The 16,415-nt window shown below is 46.0% G+C and overlaps 1 protein-coding gene across 1 annotated transcript in view; it reads left to right on the forward strand.

The window, feature by feature from the left end:
- LOC142575651 (tetratricopeptide repeat protein 28-like) overlaps window positions 1–13,874 on the forward strand; it is a 106,808-nt gene extending 92,934 nt beyond the window's left edge. Inside the window, 14 exon segments of the mRNA XM_075685180.1 lie at window positions 381–606; window positions 1,321–1,610; window positions 2,192–2,429; window positions 3,266–3,465; window positions 4,462–4,959; window positions 5,828–6,013; window positions 6,546–6,872; window positions 8,447–8,656; window positions 9,494–9,725; window positions 10,458–10,534; window positions 10,823–10,934; window positions 11,826–11,933; window positions 12,597–13,655; window positions 13,658–13,874. Coding sequence (XP_075541295.1) covers window positions 381–606; window positions 1,321–1,610; window positions 2,192–2,429; window positions 3,266–3,465; window positions 4,462–4,959; window positions 5,828–6,013; window positions 6,546–6,872; window positions 8,447–8,656; window positions 9,494–9,725; window positions 10,458–10,534; window positions 10,823–10,934; window positions 11,826–11,933; window positions 12,597–13,655; window positions 13,658–13,734 — 3,840 coding nt within the window. The 3' untranslated portion in view covers window positions 13,735–13,874.
- Window positions 13,875–16,415: the final 2,541 nt, after the last annotated feature.

A 16,415-nucleotide genomic window follows, 5' to 3' on the forward strand; every position in this document is an offset into this window, starting at 1 on the left:
GCCACTAGAAACACAGACACATTTTATGTAGAAAAATTTTAGTATAGTACCTCAAAAATATGTTTTTGTGTAACTACTCACCACAAAGGCAACTATACTAACATTGTGAGTGAGAGTACATATAGTGTGCACATTCAGTGGCAAGATGAGTTGTGAGAGTGCACAATTTCATGCTGCCATCAATTTTTAATGCCATTAAGTATAGTACATTTGTGTGGAACTGTATGAATGGCAATAACCTTTGAGGCATTAAGCATTTGATGTTGTTCTTTGTGCCTTTGTTTGGCATGCACATAATTGTGCTCTACTGTAATTTTTCTAACAGAATTGAGGGTCATGTGGACTCTGATTTGATATTTGCGATCTCATAATTCTTGCAGGCCATGGGTGCTTATGACCGGGCTCTGCACTGGCACCAAGTTGACTTGGAGATTTCCGAAGAGACGAACAACATGGCTGCCCAGGGGCGAGCTTATGGAAACCTGGGCATGACGCACGAAGCACTGGGCAACTACGACAAGGCAGTCTCGTTACAAGAACAGCATCTGAGCATTGCTGCCCAACTGGGTGACAAAGCTGCGAAAGCAGAAGCCTACAGCAGCCTCGGTGAGTGAGCGCATCATAGCTGGCTAGCTCAGAGGGTTGCTCAAAAGTTAACTAGAACCTATGTCTCCTAGTTTGTATTGTATGCTTTTGCTTATATTTCTTGCCTGTCTGCTCTCAGCTCTGGTAGGTGGATCATGGTTTTCATATTACACTTGTCCTGTACAATTTTTTACTTGCAGTTCATCACTGTTCTGCCTTTGTATAAGGTACAACGAGTTGTGTATTATGCTAAGAGGACTAGGATCGAACGGGAGATTAAGTCGTGGCGCCCATCCAATGTATGTACATTCTTAAGTACATATAAATATTAAATTAGAAACACTTTTTTGCTCACAAAGAAACATACCTAAGTAGCACTGTATTTTAGTAGGCCAGTTCGCTGAAAACAAGTTGGAAAGTTCTATTGGCAAAGGCAAGCACTATGGCCTGCTAGGGGAGATATGGGTACGGAGGTGACTGTTGCCTCAAGTAAGGTGAGATACAGTGTGATGGAAGCCTGCATGTGTCACCAGCAGAAGATGCAACACTGTTTGTTGGAGTGAAGGCAGAATGCGTGACAGTGGTCATTAGCGTTCTTTCCAGCTTCTGTGCTACACTCTGAAAGTTTAGGCTTTATGAGGTTGTATTCACATAATCGGTTCACAATTACTGCTTGACAGTACTCTTGCCCACGTGCTCCGTAAACATGCTCTTCGCATATCTGCACATCTGCAGGTCGCGTCCACCATGCCCTGGGTCACGTGAGCCAGGCATGTAGCTACCTGCAGCAGGCCCTGCAGGCATGCGAGCAGCTTGGAGGCGGCAAGCGGGAGGAAGAGGCTCGTGTCCGGCACCGGCTCGGCTTGGTGCTGTGGCTCCAGGGTGACTTGGACGGCGCGCAGCAGCAGCTGGCTCGTGCTCACGACCTCCTGGAGGCGCTGATGGCTGCCGTCACCCTGGGAGAGCATCGCGGCACCGACCCGGTCGTCGCAGAATTCCTGGGCGACACGGCGCAGGCTCTGCAGGCGAGTTGACACCACTCTTGCATTTCATACTGGCCTTTGGTTTTCAGAGCAGGAGGAGCTGGCAGCATGTACTACTGTGAAAAGGAGCAAATGATAAGCAATGTGGATGCCTGACCTTTTGGTCTCAGGGGGACAGCTCTGCCAGCTTTCAAAGAGTGCTGACTAAGCGGACTGATTATGGATATTAGGAACATTTATAAATTTGTGTAATGATCACCTAAATATATCTTCAGTTGCTTACCACTGACGTGTGCTCTTAGTGGTAAAACTAGGACTTTATTTGCACGAGTGTTTTCTCTTGCTCACATTTTTAAAAGTTTCAGTAGCTTTTCCAATGGATCAAATGGTTCTATGCAAACATGCGGACTATTAACAGCAAGACACATCAGCGGTCAAAGCAGGTGCCTTTGGCATGGCATATTTGCCACGCAAGCTATGCAAGCCAGCAGACCATGCAAAGGGCACAACATCGTATCCGAAACGTGGCAGGCATGTCGTAATCTGCTGAGCTTCCCCTTATGTTCTGCGCCTGCATAATTTATAAGTAAAACTGTCAATTTTTTCGTCGTCTCCACATGCAGCGTGTGCTGGTGTCCCTGGGCAGGCAGGACGAGGCCCTGTTGGTGGCGGAGCGCAGCCGTACGCGCTCCTTTGCGGAGCACGCCCTCGAGACTCGCAGGAGTGCGCTGGCAGCCAGCGCCTGCGTGCCCAACAGCCTGGCCCTATTGCTGGAAGTGGTCAACCGGCAAAAGGCCACCATCCTCTACTTCAGCCTTGCCGCAGGGCACCTACTCGTCTGGCTCATGGTCCCGCACAAAGGTACACCCGTCGCGCACTGGCAGCCACTGTCCCAACTTGATTCGCTCGCTTGCTGTTTACGCTGTGCAGTTAATCGAGCGCCAATTGCGTGTCTGACGAAAGTGGAATGAAAATGCACCCTCTTATAAGGCTTAAAACTTGGGCAATTTCCAAGTGCTGAGGCTGGAACACCCCCATAAAAAACACTGCAATTTGAATGCACTATTAAGGACCGCCAGTGGTTCTCATAGTTCCCATGTGTGGCTTTTGGGCCATTAACTTAAGTAAAGCTGACAGGTTCCTTCTTTATCTGTGAACAGAGGAAGCCACTTCCTTGACAATGAACAGCTGTCTTTGCTGCACTTGGAGCCTTTCCTTCGTGTCCTTTCCTTGAAAATGCTGGCCTGTCATTGCTTCTCACCTCTCATGCAAGGCATCCTCAAGTGCCAGTGGGCAAAAACTTCTCTTCGTTTACTGACATTGACATAGTGAAAATAGAGGAGCAGCTGTTACCTTCTAAGTCTGGTGGCTTGTGTGCTCATGATGGTGTCCGATTTTCATGTGTAGAGGCTCTAAACCTTGTTAGCCTGACAGGACACGCTGCTAGACTTCCAGCCGTCGTGCCGTTTTTCACTAGAACGATGTTTGGTCTCGCACAGAAGCAACTAGCCTAGGCTTTTCACTCTTCCCACTGCTGGTTGTAATTGACTGTTTGTTCCTACTTTTCTTTTTATTGCATTCTGATGGCAGTCATGCTAAACGTAAGTAAAAGCTCACACCGTAGACGATACATGTTTGAGCATGACGGTGATGCCCTCCTACATTAATGCCTTACTTATTACGCATCTCCCTGACAGGTATTGTCAAGTTCACCGAGACACCCTTGAGTGAAAACCAGTCCGAACCCCTTTTGCCAGACAAAGATGGCAAGCTTCCGAAGAAAGCTTCTCTCTTAGAGCGCCACCTATCGGCACTCCGAGAATCACTCGGGGTTGATCCCGACACTGAGGACGCATGTCAGAGCCACTGGGACGAAGCTAGTGACCGCTTTGGCCAGGTGAGCAACCCTGTCTTTGCCTTTATGAAAAAAATTCTGGTGCATTGCTGTCATGAGATTCACGTTTGAATAGCAGCAGATCCACACCTGTGTAAATCAAGCTACATAGTTACTGCTTCTATAGCAATCACGGTTACTATCACGTAATGGCAGTTATGCAGAGACTAATTCAAATGTTAAAAATTCAGAAGCAGAGTTTTGCACTGATTTTGCACTGTGCATGTGACGTGGGTATGTTCGTGACATTCCAGCATACACTGAAAATTAATACTCCTGTGTGATCACTACATGACGCTGCACTCCTCTTTCCATTTGTTCTTTTTTCTCATCTAGTTTAGTAGTCTGCCCCATGGCAGAAGTTAGTGTTGCACAGCATACCTGCACATTCAGCTGCTTCTCATTAGTGAAGTCCAGCAGAGTTCTGTAGTGAAGTGCATCGCCATTTTCCTGTAGTCTTGTGTAAGTTGCACCTCGGAAAAATACAGCACACGTCAACATGCAGTGACTGACAAAGTAATGTAGCGCATGCTTTATGTATCCACAGCACTCTTTCTTGTCAGAAGGTTTATATGGTACTGGTACTATCTGTTAGCGTAGTAGCTGTCTGCAACGACTGGGTAAGTAGGGTGTGTTGTAGTAGCTTCTCAGATAGTATATAGCTCTCTGCAACTGCTGACATTCAGTTAGCCTGTCTTTAGATACGTGGCCACTATTGTATCAGAGAAACTGCCAGTGTTGTAACATATGAAAACGCAACATGATGCAAGAAACATGCTCTATATAACTTTTTTGAAAAAAAATAAAATAGTTTGTTTGAATCAGGTAAATGCAGTATGCAAGCTCACTTGTTTATGGTAACCGGTCATATTTAATATTTGCGTTGGTCATATTTTTAGCACCTGTCTTCCAACGACGATAACTGTCGCAATGAATTTTCATGGGCATTTGTCCCAACAAGAATCATTCACGGCTATCAACTTGCGAAAACGTGTGCAGGATCCGGAACGGCGGAGCAGTGCAGGCTTCAGCCGCCTGGGCAATCGCAACCACCTCCTCAACAGCTCCAACTACAGCCTGAGCAGCCTGTTTAGCGTCGGCAGCGTCAGTGTCACCTCCGGTCCCGCAAGCCGTGCAGGCAGCATGCGCGCTCCGCGACCCCACTGGCCTGGACCCCCATCCCTCCATGCGCTCTACGAGTTGCTCATTGGCCATGCGGAAGAGGAGCTGAGCCGGTTCGCGGGCCGAGACCTTCTCATCGTTCCCGATGGTGACCTCTACCTAGTGCCGTTTGCGATGTTGCGTGGAAACGGCTCGACCGAATACCTATGCGAGAGGTTCAGCCTGACAGTGCTGCCTTCGCTGTCGGTACTGCGGGCGGGCCAGCGGGCCAAGGCGGCAAGGCAGCAGCAGCAGCATGGACAGCAGCGAGCAGCGGCATTTTCGTCGACTGCGGCCGGGGAGCAGCTCATCTCCTTGATTGTCGGCAATCCCAAGGTAGGTACAGCAGCAGTTCTTTCGCATTCCTTCTTATTTTCGAAAAGAAACACAACTAGTCCCATTGCACTGGTTCCGTCCTACACCTAAGGAATTTAAAAGCAGTTGAACTTCGGTTCTACAAACAATACGCCTTACTAATATAACAAATGTGCAAATAATAAAGTATAGATCTAAGATGTTTCTCTCCATTATCGGCATGTAACCAATATATGCTTATAATGAATAGTTATTTTTGTGCCACATGTGACTTCATTTTAGTATAGGTTTTTCTGTAGCTAAGGACTGCATTGTGCTCATGCTTATCTCTAGATATCTGGCGTAATGAAACTCAAAAAGCACAGTGAGAATACCGTTTTGAGCTTGACAAAAGGTAATAAATTTTTCTTGCAGAAGCATTTCTTTTTGACATGCTATTTTCTATGCTTTGAGGCACTATCAGTGAGCACTCATGGCTGTCGTGCCACTGGGAAAAGCAGTTCCATAATGTGGCGAGGTGCAGCTACACACACCGCAGTTATATGCAAGAAACTTTTATGTTTTACTTGGTTTTCCTAGTAGCAGGTCTTGCATTTACAGCACCCGTTCATCTTGGCTGGCCGTGGCTGGCCGTGGCTGGCCATGACTGCTGGCAGTGGTGACACGGTGTCGCTTAATCAAATCTGTAGCTTTGAAATTACCTCTGAGATTGCGCTTTAAAGCCTGAGAACTCTAAGAGAGCTTAAAAATGGGCCTCTGTGTCGGTAATAGGTAATTGATGCTCTGTGGACACAATAGGGAAACAATTAAACCAGTGGGGTTTTGTCTTTTCCTCTGTTAATCGTTCGTTGTGTTCTAAGTTGCTAAACCACTCGATGAACAATCCCAGGTATCGCCCTGCACACTAGAATGGCTTGGCTGTGCGGAGATTCCACATGCTGAACAGGAAGCCGAGATGGTTGCTGAAATTTTGGGTGGCGAACCTCTGCTGGGTGCTGATGCGACGAAGGAGATGGTGCTTGGCAGGATAGGACAAGCAGAGTGCATTCACATCGCCAGCCACGTATCTTGGAAGGTGAGAACGTCTATTTACAGCAGTGGAATTGTTACCTGTGAACAGCTGGCTTACGCATGTCTGTGGTCATTGTAATGTGTTTAACTCAGAAATAGACTTTCTATCAATTTAGCCAATGCACAATGTGAACTCATCCATGTTCTTGTTAGTTTTCATTTCCTTCGTACTGTCCTAAATTTTTGGAAGCAAGTCGCAAACAAGCCGCTCTAAAATCGGTATAGCAGGAACGGGAGTGAACTACCGTGATGAAAGAACTACAGTGAAAGAGACGCATTGTCAGAGTTTTTCTGCTGTTTTCCACAATTGCCAAAAAATTGGCACCATCACATAACTAGTGTTTCAAATCGCCACTAGTGTCTGTGGTCATGAGCTTTGACAAACCACAATGCAATTGCATTTTTTTTTTTGTCATCCTCCTTCACTGCACACTGTAACCATTGCAAATAAATAAACTGAGTGACTGATTGATTAGCTTAAATAAAGCCATTACAAGGCACCCCAAGCGCAACTGTCTTTTCGTTATGCCCTCTAGGTTCCTGGAATAGTACTGGCATCGGGAGCAGAGTTTGCGGAGGACGAAGAAGCAAGTGGCGAAGAAGAAGGCGATGGGGCACGGCCGACGGCAGATGTCCTGCTGACGGCCTCTGACGTGTCCCAGATGCGGCTGGTAGCCCGCCTGGTGGTCCTCAGCATGTGCCACACGCGGTCGTCCCACGGACGAGTGGATGCCCAATCCCTGGAGACGCTAGCCGGCGCTTTCCTCGCAGCTGGCGCGCACTGCGTCCTCGTGTCACTGTGGCCCGTTCCAGACACCGCCCTCAAGATCTTGCTCAGGACCTTCTACTCATCACTCATGCAGGTAACGCTGCTGAATCACTGCGGTTATGGTGGTCGTAAATTTTGACTGCATTCCTCTTGTGTCCGTATTGAGGACGCGGACTTCAGTACCAGCTGAAGTAGCGTATATGAGTAAATGGTTGTTTACTTATTGTGAGAAACTAAAAGGCAGTGCATTGCTCCACATGAATGCGAATTATATTAGCGTTTAAGCCTGTCCATACATGTGGCGTGTTAAAATTGATGGAATACCGGAACACCAGATACACGGCACTACCTTGTGACGCTGAGCTCATCTGGACTGTGCAGAACTATTATTGCAACTAAAGAGTACGTTCTGCTTGACTGCTGACCTAAAGGTGCTGGTAGCAACATGATCAATCATGTGCTGTCCTTCCTTTCTACCCATTTGAACACCTACGAAAAAAAAAAAAAGTGTTGTAGCGCAATGTAGTTGAAAAAAGCACCACGAGGTATCCAGCATTGGGATGGCGCTGCTACTGCCATCCCAATTTCTGGTGTTCCAGTATTTTGTTAACCAGTGATACATATGGACAGCCTAAAAAACTCTTTTACGTTTCATTTAGAATGTGTATTATTCAAGACAGCTGCCTCTGAACTCCTCCTCAAGTTCCTAATAAGCGACGAGCAATGTATACTGGTCCCTGTGGCAAGGAGGGCAGCTCAAGATAAACCAAACAGCACACATGCTGCCTATCCCTCCTATCCCTTATCATTAATTGTTTTGTCCCCATTTTCTTTTCCTCGGTGCAAGGTAATCAGCCACACTCAGTCCTAGTTAACCACCTCCCCATCTTTTGCTTGTCCCTCCTCTTTCCTTCTCTCTGCTTTAAGCAGACCAGGGGTGCGATTGGAGATCATTGTCGGGAATGCGCATTCAGTTTTCGCCTCACACGATCGGCCTAGGCCATGCCAACATCGTCCGCTGTGGCGCACAATCACGTTTTTAGCAAAATCAAAATGACGACAAGCTCCTGTCAATCATTTTCAAACCGAACATGTTGTCTGCTAGGAGCAGAACACGATGAGAGGTGTTCCGTTGGATTGATCACACGCTCACTGCACTCACTACGAGACCGGCTTGCCGTGGCATGTCTGATGGATCGCATTGGATCCAAAAAGTGGCTGCGGCTACAGAATGGCACGTTCAGATTCACCTAGTGACCATGCAGAGAAACTAATTGTAATAAATTGTAGTAGTCGTACGTATCACTATTTGACAATGCGTTTAAGCTTGAGAAGAAAAAATACATTTTCTTCATATAAAAATTTATTCATTAGAAGGTGAGAAATATTTCGTTTTGTAGTATATTGTTCCCAAGCAGACAACAAATGAGGCACCTTAACTTCCGGGGAGTTTGCCACTTGCCACTTGGCTGCTCCCTCCCTCCCGTTCTCATAAATTTTGTGGACCCCCCACTTTGTGACGTTGCAGCGACCGAACGCGTTCTGTTCCGAATAAAGATCTCTGATACCCCCCCAGAGCTGTCATTCACTGCTTCTCGAGCATTCATATTTGCTGATTCAATCGAGCCTCTAATGTGTCTTTTTCTGTTCTGTACCTTTACGGAGCAGGGCTCAAGAGCCAGTGCTGCTCTGAGTGAAGCCCTGTGCACGATCCAGACAACCAAGCAATTTGGTCACCCGGCCAACTGGGCCAGTTTTGCACTGGTTGGTGGGGACGTGCACCTCTCCAACCAGGTGGTGCTCATGGGCCAGGCCCTGGTGGAACTGCTCAAAACACCCGACAAGTGCCGAGACGCCCTGCGTGTTGTCCTACACCTGGTGAGTGAGGAAATATACAGAAAGATTTACAAAGCAGATGGTGCTCACAGAAAGGTTCTCACTCTTTGTCACCCTCTTCACTGCCTTGATGCGTTAGACGAGTGCCGTCAGAAGGTCTGTAACATTGAGTGTTTGGGATGCTGGCTAGTCCAACAGTAACCACGTGTTAGCAGATGGAAGGGGTTGTGATTGTGACAGCAATGCTTCGCATGGCAGCCTGTGTGCATAGGTTAACATGCTTGGGCATAGCCACACCCTTTTTTTATGAATGTGCACATCTATACCCACAGAGAGATACAATTTTTCTACCAGTGCAGATTGAGACGCTTGTGAATACCTAAGATTCTCTCCCTGTCATAAGATTGATTGAAGTACTTGTGAGAACGTCTGTAATTTTTCAATCTGTGCACTCGTACAACCAGAGGGAGTGAGGGTGTGTGTGAATGCCCCCTTTACCATCAAGGAGTGACCATTGCCACAGGACAGGGTTTGAGGAGAGATAGTTACAAGAATTACAACACGACCATTTTTACAAACTGAACCACTAGAAAAACCACAAAGAATGGAGCAACAGACAGGCTGCAGCTTTCGTTCTTGGCAGCTTTCTGCACTGCAGGTCGAGACTCATGGCGTACCATTCTGTCATGTACGGCCATTGCATCGACATATCCGAGAAGTGCACATAGTTGATCAGTTCCAGTTCTTGTTCATGTACGTCGCGTACGTTTTTTGCGCTCTTTCTGCTTCTGACGTGCTAACCTGATTCCAACCTCACGAATGAAAGACAGACAATTGAAAAGCAACTGATGCCATTACTCTTGACATCAAATGTTCCAGGTGGAGAAATCCCTCCAGCGCATACAGAGAGGCCAGAAGAACGCCATGTATACGAGCCAGAAGTCCATTGAGAGCAAAGTGGGGCCCGTCTCGGGCTGGAAGGAGCTGCTCGTTGCGGTGGGCTTCCGCTTCGAGCCGGCTGCCAATGGACTGCCAGCCTCCGTCTTCTTCCCGCAAGCAGATCCCGGAGAGAGGCTGGTCCAGTGTAGCACTAGTCTGCAGGCACTTCTCGGTAAGCACTGTGTTTACATGTCTTCTTAGCTTCACAAAAAACATCTCTCTCTCTCTCTTTTCACTGCAAGGCAGAAGCTTTTGTTTTGGTTAAACAGGTGTAAACTGAATATTTCAAATTACCAAATGACTGCTATGGTTCTGTTGTAACAACTAGCGAGCTCAGCTAGTTCTTGGGATGTAGCTGTAATTCTTTTGTTCATCATTTGGGGGCAGAAAGATCTTGTTCGAGTTTCTTGAGGCAATATTTTTTTAGGCATGTGCACGTTTCCCGCAGCGAGTGTTTTAAGAACTCCTGACCAGATTGCATTGAGTTGAAAGTTCTAGTAAAATTTTGCTGGTATAGTACTCTACTTGAGTGGACATCATCACAGAGGTGCTCAGTAGGTGCTGTTTTTTATAAAGTGGTTGCGTTGCGTCTGTTGTTCTTTGTCTGTCATGTACGCCATAGATGCCATAAGAGTTCAGCTTCAGTTGTACAGTTTGACGTGATGGCTCCTAATTGCTTTTTCAGTGTTCATCTATCACTTTTGTTTGTCCCATTCTTTGTTTGGTGCTGCTGACTTAGGTGGACTTCTTCCATTTTGCCTCATCATTTCAGTTCTGTCTTTCTGGCAATGAATGTATGATTAGTCTAACTTGGTGACCGAACTTTGTAATATGTGGCCAACAAGCATGAGTCAGAATGGCAATCTTTTCTTTTTCTTTCTTTCTTTTTTTTTATTGCTTCAAGGCCTGTCCGTGATCTCCCTGAGTGCCATATCCAAGCTGCTGTCAAGCCCAGAGTATGCGGATGACATCATTGAACTGGTGGGTATTCATGGCTGTTGGTGAGCTGTCATGGTCGAGCTTGTGACCAAGAAGCTTTGTATCATGGGTCATTTTGTGAAGCACGCTTGAAAAGTGAAGCCCGGACTCACAAGGTTAGAGCAAAGACAGGATGGAATGGTACCGAGGGCTATAGGCTCCGTAGAACACTCACTCCATAAAGAATGCTCACTTAATAAAGAATAAACATGTGTTGCATCTGTGAAGGTGAAGCATCTTGAAATGAGCTTAGCTGGGCTTGTGCTCATGTGTCATTCATTCTTCTCCCAGATGCACCAGGTCGTTGGACAGTTGGGAAAGACTGAGCAGGACAGCGTCGAGTGCCATGTCAGCGTCAAGCTGTGGAGCGTGCCAGGATGCCACGAACTGCTTGCCTCTTTAGGTAAGCAGTTTTCGTCACAGCTGCAAGACCATCACATTGTGTTTACCAAACACGAAGCACTAGCCTTCATTTCTCAGATTAGATATTTAAAATCATGCCAGACCAATGGCCCAGCCAACATTTCCGTCTGTGTGTAGGTTGCCTTATGTCTCACTGTTTGGCAAATTGCCCAGGACAGATTTTGGACAGACATTGATTACTGTGTGTTCTCATTTTGAGTTGAAATTATGTGCCTTCTTCTAGAATTCGCTGTAGTCCAGAGAACAATGTATATTGCAACCTCACTCACATTGGTGGCAAAACGCCCATGTCGGATGACGTGGAATGACAATCTCGTATTGAAACGAGTTCATCTTTTATTGCCTCTTTGCCAGTGGCAGGCATAAGTATGATTGCCGCACTTGAAATTAATTATTTAGGGCTGCAAACATGCGAGTCAGCCCATGTTCAGGCCACCCTATCTGCGAGATGTTTGGCTAAACATACCGCATTATAAACACTACTGAGATTTACTGCTTTGAATGGAGACAGCTTCCTCCTCAGGTTGATTTCAGTGCTAAATGTTTATCTGCCATTTCTGTACAATTTTGCCACAACTTTCTTGTGATCGCCTGAAACATTCACATTAAAGAATCCATCATGGCACTGTAGTGTCGCTTCTTTTTTCGTAATTGGCATATGTTGCCAATTGAATGAACGTACTTCAACCGATTCAGACTTCTGTACCTGTCTCTAGAAGTGCTTCTTTTAGCATTGCCTGGACTGTGTGAACAGATGGAAACTGCCTAATGTGTGGCTCTGCCTTGATTGAATTTTGGTGGTTTTGTACCGAAAGGGCTGCGCTACTTCAAGCGGCATGAATAACGAAATGTTGTCTAACTTCCTTCGCAGGTTTCGACCTCATGGAAGTTGGCAAGGATGAAGTCACACTAAGAATGGGAAAGCAAGCAAATCGCAGGTCGATTCAGTTTGCTCTCCAAGCTCTCCTTGCCGTATTTGGTGAGTGAAACTGTTTTCCATGTCTAAATTATGCTTTGTGCCTGTGTGATGGCGAAAAATAGTATCAGCCACCAGATGACCTAAGTTATGCCTGAGCAGTTTGAGGTCATGTGTTCTGCCTTAAGGCAGAAGGCACATGGTATAACGCGACATCCTGTTTGACATGCAACATGTTGAAAAGATGGCTGCATCAACTGTTGAGAGCTGTGTCAGAACATGCCAGACCTGTTGGATCGGACTGTTGTATATGACAAATCATGCATCAGGTCAGTCACTGAACCACGCTGGCCATATGTCTCCTGCCTAATCCTTGGCTCTATAACTTTTCCTTGTTTCATCTGCATTGAGAAGCAACAACAAGTGCAGTCTGTTTTGAGACGTGCAACACGGGAAGCAAATTGTAGACTTGTACAGTGACTGTGCCATCGAAGTGCCATTGCTCAGACATAAGGACTCCCTTTAAGACAAATAAAAAGACCTTGCTTTCTCTGGAATTTAGCTTAACCCCAGTATTGAATTTGTTGAAAGCTAGACAAAAGTGATTGTATTTCAAGCTAGTGCATGCATGAATAGTAGCCAGCCCCAAGACAAATTGCGGCTCACAGAAATTTGTGTAGATATATAGTACTAAGCAGCAACACTTTTTCGCGTCTCTTCCACCAGATACTCAAGAAGCACCAAAGAACCTCAACTTTGACGACTCAAGTGACTTGGACAGCTTGGACAGTGACGCCCGCACAGACTCCTCGCCACCCCCAACATCGGCACTCGGGTTTTCCTCTGGACCCTTGACTAGGCCTCGCCTCGGCCAAGGCACGGGAGCCTTCTCCAATTACGTCAGGGCAAGGGGAGAACCTGATGGTCGCACTGCACCGGCATCGGACCAGAAGAACCGTGACAGTGACACCTTCACACCAAGCCCAGTCAACCCAGTGAGCGCTGCCTACACGAATCTTGTGGGACTCGTGGGATTTAAGCCAACCAATGCAGCATTAGTGCAGCAAGGAAAGATGCGAACTCTGTACAATAACGACAGTTCACCACTCGATGACTCTGGAAAACGGCCAGACAGTTCATCATCTGCCAGCTCCGACTGGGACGCTGGTCAGATGACAGTACGTCGTCAGAATGGCAACACTAGTAGCAGCAGCAGCAGCAGTGCTCGCGCAGCTGCCTCAAGCGAAAACGCGGAAGCGACGCCATCTGCTGTGTCGAGGAAAGCTCCATCATGTTTTGAATCCCAGAGCAGCGATTCCGACAGAAATGACTTCTCTCTTGACCGACCACGTTTCGGAGCGGGAATCTCCCGGCCGCCACCACCACCGCTCGCTACGCCGAGGACAAGCCTGGGCAGCCAGTCCAAGCAGAGCAGCAGACGGCTGAAGCAGACGATGAATGCCGAACAGCAAGAACCATGCATTGAGATGAACACGCTACTGAGTCCTACCTGTGGCAATGGTGAGGGACCAGCGCAGAGGGACAGAAGCATGCGGGACCACATTCTCTCCCACCAGATGCGGCACTTCTCGAGAGCACCGCCAATTTCGGACGTGTACCATGACCGAAACCTGGGGCTCGGTTTGGCGCCGTCCCTCTCCAAGATTCTGGCAGACGATGGCGGGAAGCTGCTCTCGGAGCGGGCTGAAGAAAATGGCACCGTCGAAGCGATCAGGTCAAGCTCTCCTCCGCCATTGGTGTCAAGGAGGTGCAAGCCACCACCACCGCCTCCAAAAATAGCGGCGAAGCCGCACAGGTTGCAGAAAGGCCGGATAGGAGACATCATTCGCGGTGCCGTTGGTGAAAGCAACGGCTTTGCCTTGACGCACGACGCTGAAAAGACAAACGTTGCCGAAGAACGAAAGCCTAGCAGTGAAAGCAGTGACGATGGTTCATCGCAAAACAGAGACGCTGTTTCGACAGTGCGGAGAAAACCGAAATCCATAGGTACTGATGACGGTTCACAGACTGCAGTGTCGGAATGCTGAGTGAGATATTGTTTATGTTTTGGACGGGCGAGCTCTGTGACGATGCACGAACAGATGAGAGCAATGCCCCATGTTTGCAAAAGACCGAGTACTTTGTGTGCGTGTGAGTGCTGTGTGGAGTAGCGAAGATGCACCACTGGTGGTGCCAACATTTGCCATACCCTGTGTACAGGTGATGAGAGTTACTATGTTATTATTTATGAGTCTGTTCAAACGTATGTGTGCAAGGCATGCTACCACGAGATGTGATGAATGTAGACTTATGCAGATGAGCTTGCGCCTTACTTTAAAGGAACACTAAACAGAAAGGCTACAGGTGTATTGGTATTTTACGCTTCTGGAGTACCAATTCATTGGCAAACAAGAAAAGTGTACAAAAGAAAAACATAGGTGGCGACACCACCTCAAAGTTTCTAGTTTCTATACTAGTTCCGCACGACGTCAGGAATTCTGACAGCATCTGTGCAGGGCTAGTAAAGTTTATAGAATAACGAAGTGTCATTGCAATTTAAAGGGACGAAAGACTTAACATAGCATTTTTAAAGAACATCTACACAAAAACAGCTCAAATATGTGAAAATATATATACTGAAATCAAGGACGTCATGCTGAAGTACTGGAGGTGTCATTTAGGCGCAACAGTGAATGAAGAGAACTTTGGTTTTTGTTTTCTGTTAGTCATCCACTTTTACATCAAATAGATGCTTCTAGAGCATCTAAACGCTATCACATCTTATGTGGTTTGTTGTTGCTTTTTAGTGTCTGTTTAACTGAGCTCCAACAACATGCCTTTCGAGACTCTTTGCCATGTGTGTTATAAGCTCTTCTCAATTTTTTCACCAAAGGTACTTTATGCTTTTTAACATAATGCATCATTTGCATTACTATCGGCAGTTGCTACATGGGCAAGAAAAATAAGTTGCCCCAGTAGCATGAGCTGGTGATAATTTAAGTGTGTATTTTGCCTTGCAATGCGAATGTGCAACGTATTGCCTTGAATAGCTTTGTCGCAGCATGGCGACGCTTAATGACTCATTGTAATGATTATTCCTGGAGCCTTGTTTTAAGCCGATAATTATGGGCGGTTGTTTTTGTGTGAAGCCATGAGTGTTATATGCGATTAATGTGTGCTTACTGTGGTGTTCATCCTCCCCACCCCTAGTTCTCAGTAGTAGTATTTGGGAGTGCAGGTTATGTGTAGGAGTGAGATAAACACATGAAAATACAGTACCCGCAGCAAGTCCCAATCACGTGAACACAGATAGGATCACAAACTCAATTAGTAAAAGGACAGTTAAAGCAAAGTGTTGTATCAATCTAGCATAGCAGCAGGTTAGTTCTTCAAAACTGTCTCAGCTTTCCTTTGATGGAAAAAGAGATTCCTTCTCAATGGTGAAACTGATGGCCACACTTCCATTTTTTTATCATGCTCAATAACGCCACAAACAGCATTGGTGAGGACACCGATTTTGGGCATTTTCACCTGTATGTGGGTGCTTCTTGTGTATGAATAGATAGAAGTTGCTATTTTTTTAATTTTTGCTAATGATTTTTAAACACGGTTTACCACTTATTAATAAAGATCTAGCCTAGACTTGGCCAAACAAAATTAGAATCGGGGAAATTGTAGAGGAGCTATTGCAGAAACCTCAACATGGTGCTTCTGCATTTCATTCTTACTTTCATTTTCCCTTCACATCAAGTGTACGATAAAACTCCCACTTGCAACTTTCATACTGTAATCTAACAATGCAACCCACTTTAATCTCTCTAGTGTCCCCGTAGCCAAAGTTAAAGGCACACATCATTCATCGTGTCTCGTGGTTACATGTCTCGCACATTGTTAGGAAAGAAATACAAGAGGTCATTAAGCAACCTTTTCTTTTATTTCAGAATCTCTTCATACTCTCTTTATGTTCTTGCACACACACAAACACACACACACACACGTATATATATATATATATACACACACACACACACAACAAACAGGAGGCACAGCCATTTCCATATGGAACAACAACAATAAAAAAAAAAGGACTTGTTCGAATACTCTTTGGTATGCGCATTCCGAGGTTAATCTCCCGAGTTTGTAAATATGTGTTACGTGTACATTTTCCCCTTTGGCTGTGTGGACTGTATTTTGTAAATGTGTCTCTTTTTTTCTTTCCCTGATGCAAAATGTGGGCGTGTAAATGTGATACAAAGCGTAGTGTATTAAAACGTCTGCCATGGTCCTAACGTGTGTGCATGCACATTGCTTCTGAGGGCCAACGTGCACACCGATTTGACGATTGGGAAGCCCGTGAGAAAGACGAGGTCGAGAAATTAATGGGAACTTCACGTTGGCATGGTTAACGAGAACAGCCACTAGACACCGGAACTTCCACACAAACATGTTACATAAGTAGCGCCTTGCTTTGCAACTGCAAATATATATATATATATATATATATATATATATATATATATATATATATATATATATATATATATA

This window comes from Dermacentor variabilis, chromosome 3, assembly GCF_050947875.1.
Source record: "Dermacentor variabilis isolate Ectoservices chromosome 3, ASM5094787v1, whole genome shotgun sequence".
NCBI lineage: Eukaryota > Metazoa > Arthropoda > Arachnida > Ixodida > Ixodidae > Dermacentor > Dermacentor variabilis.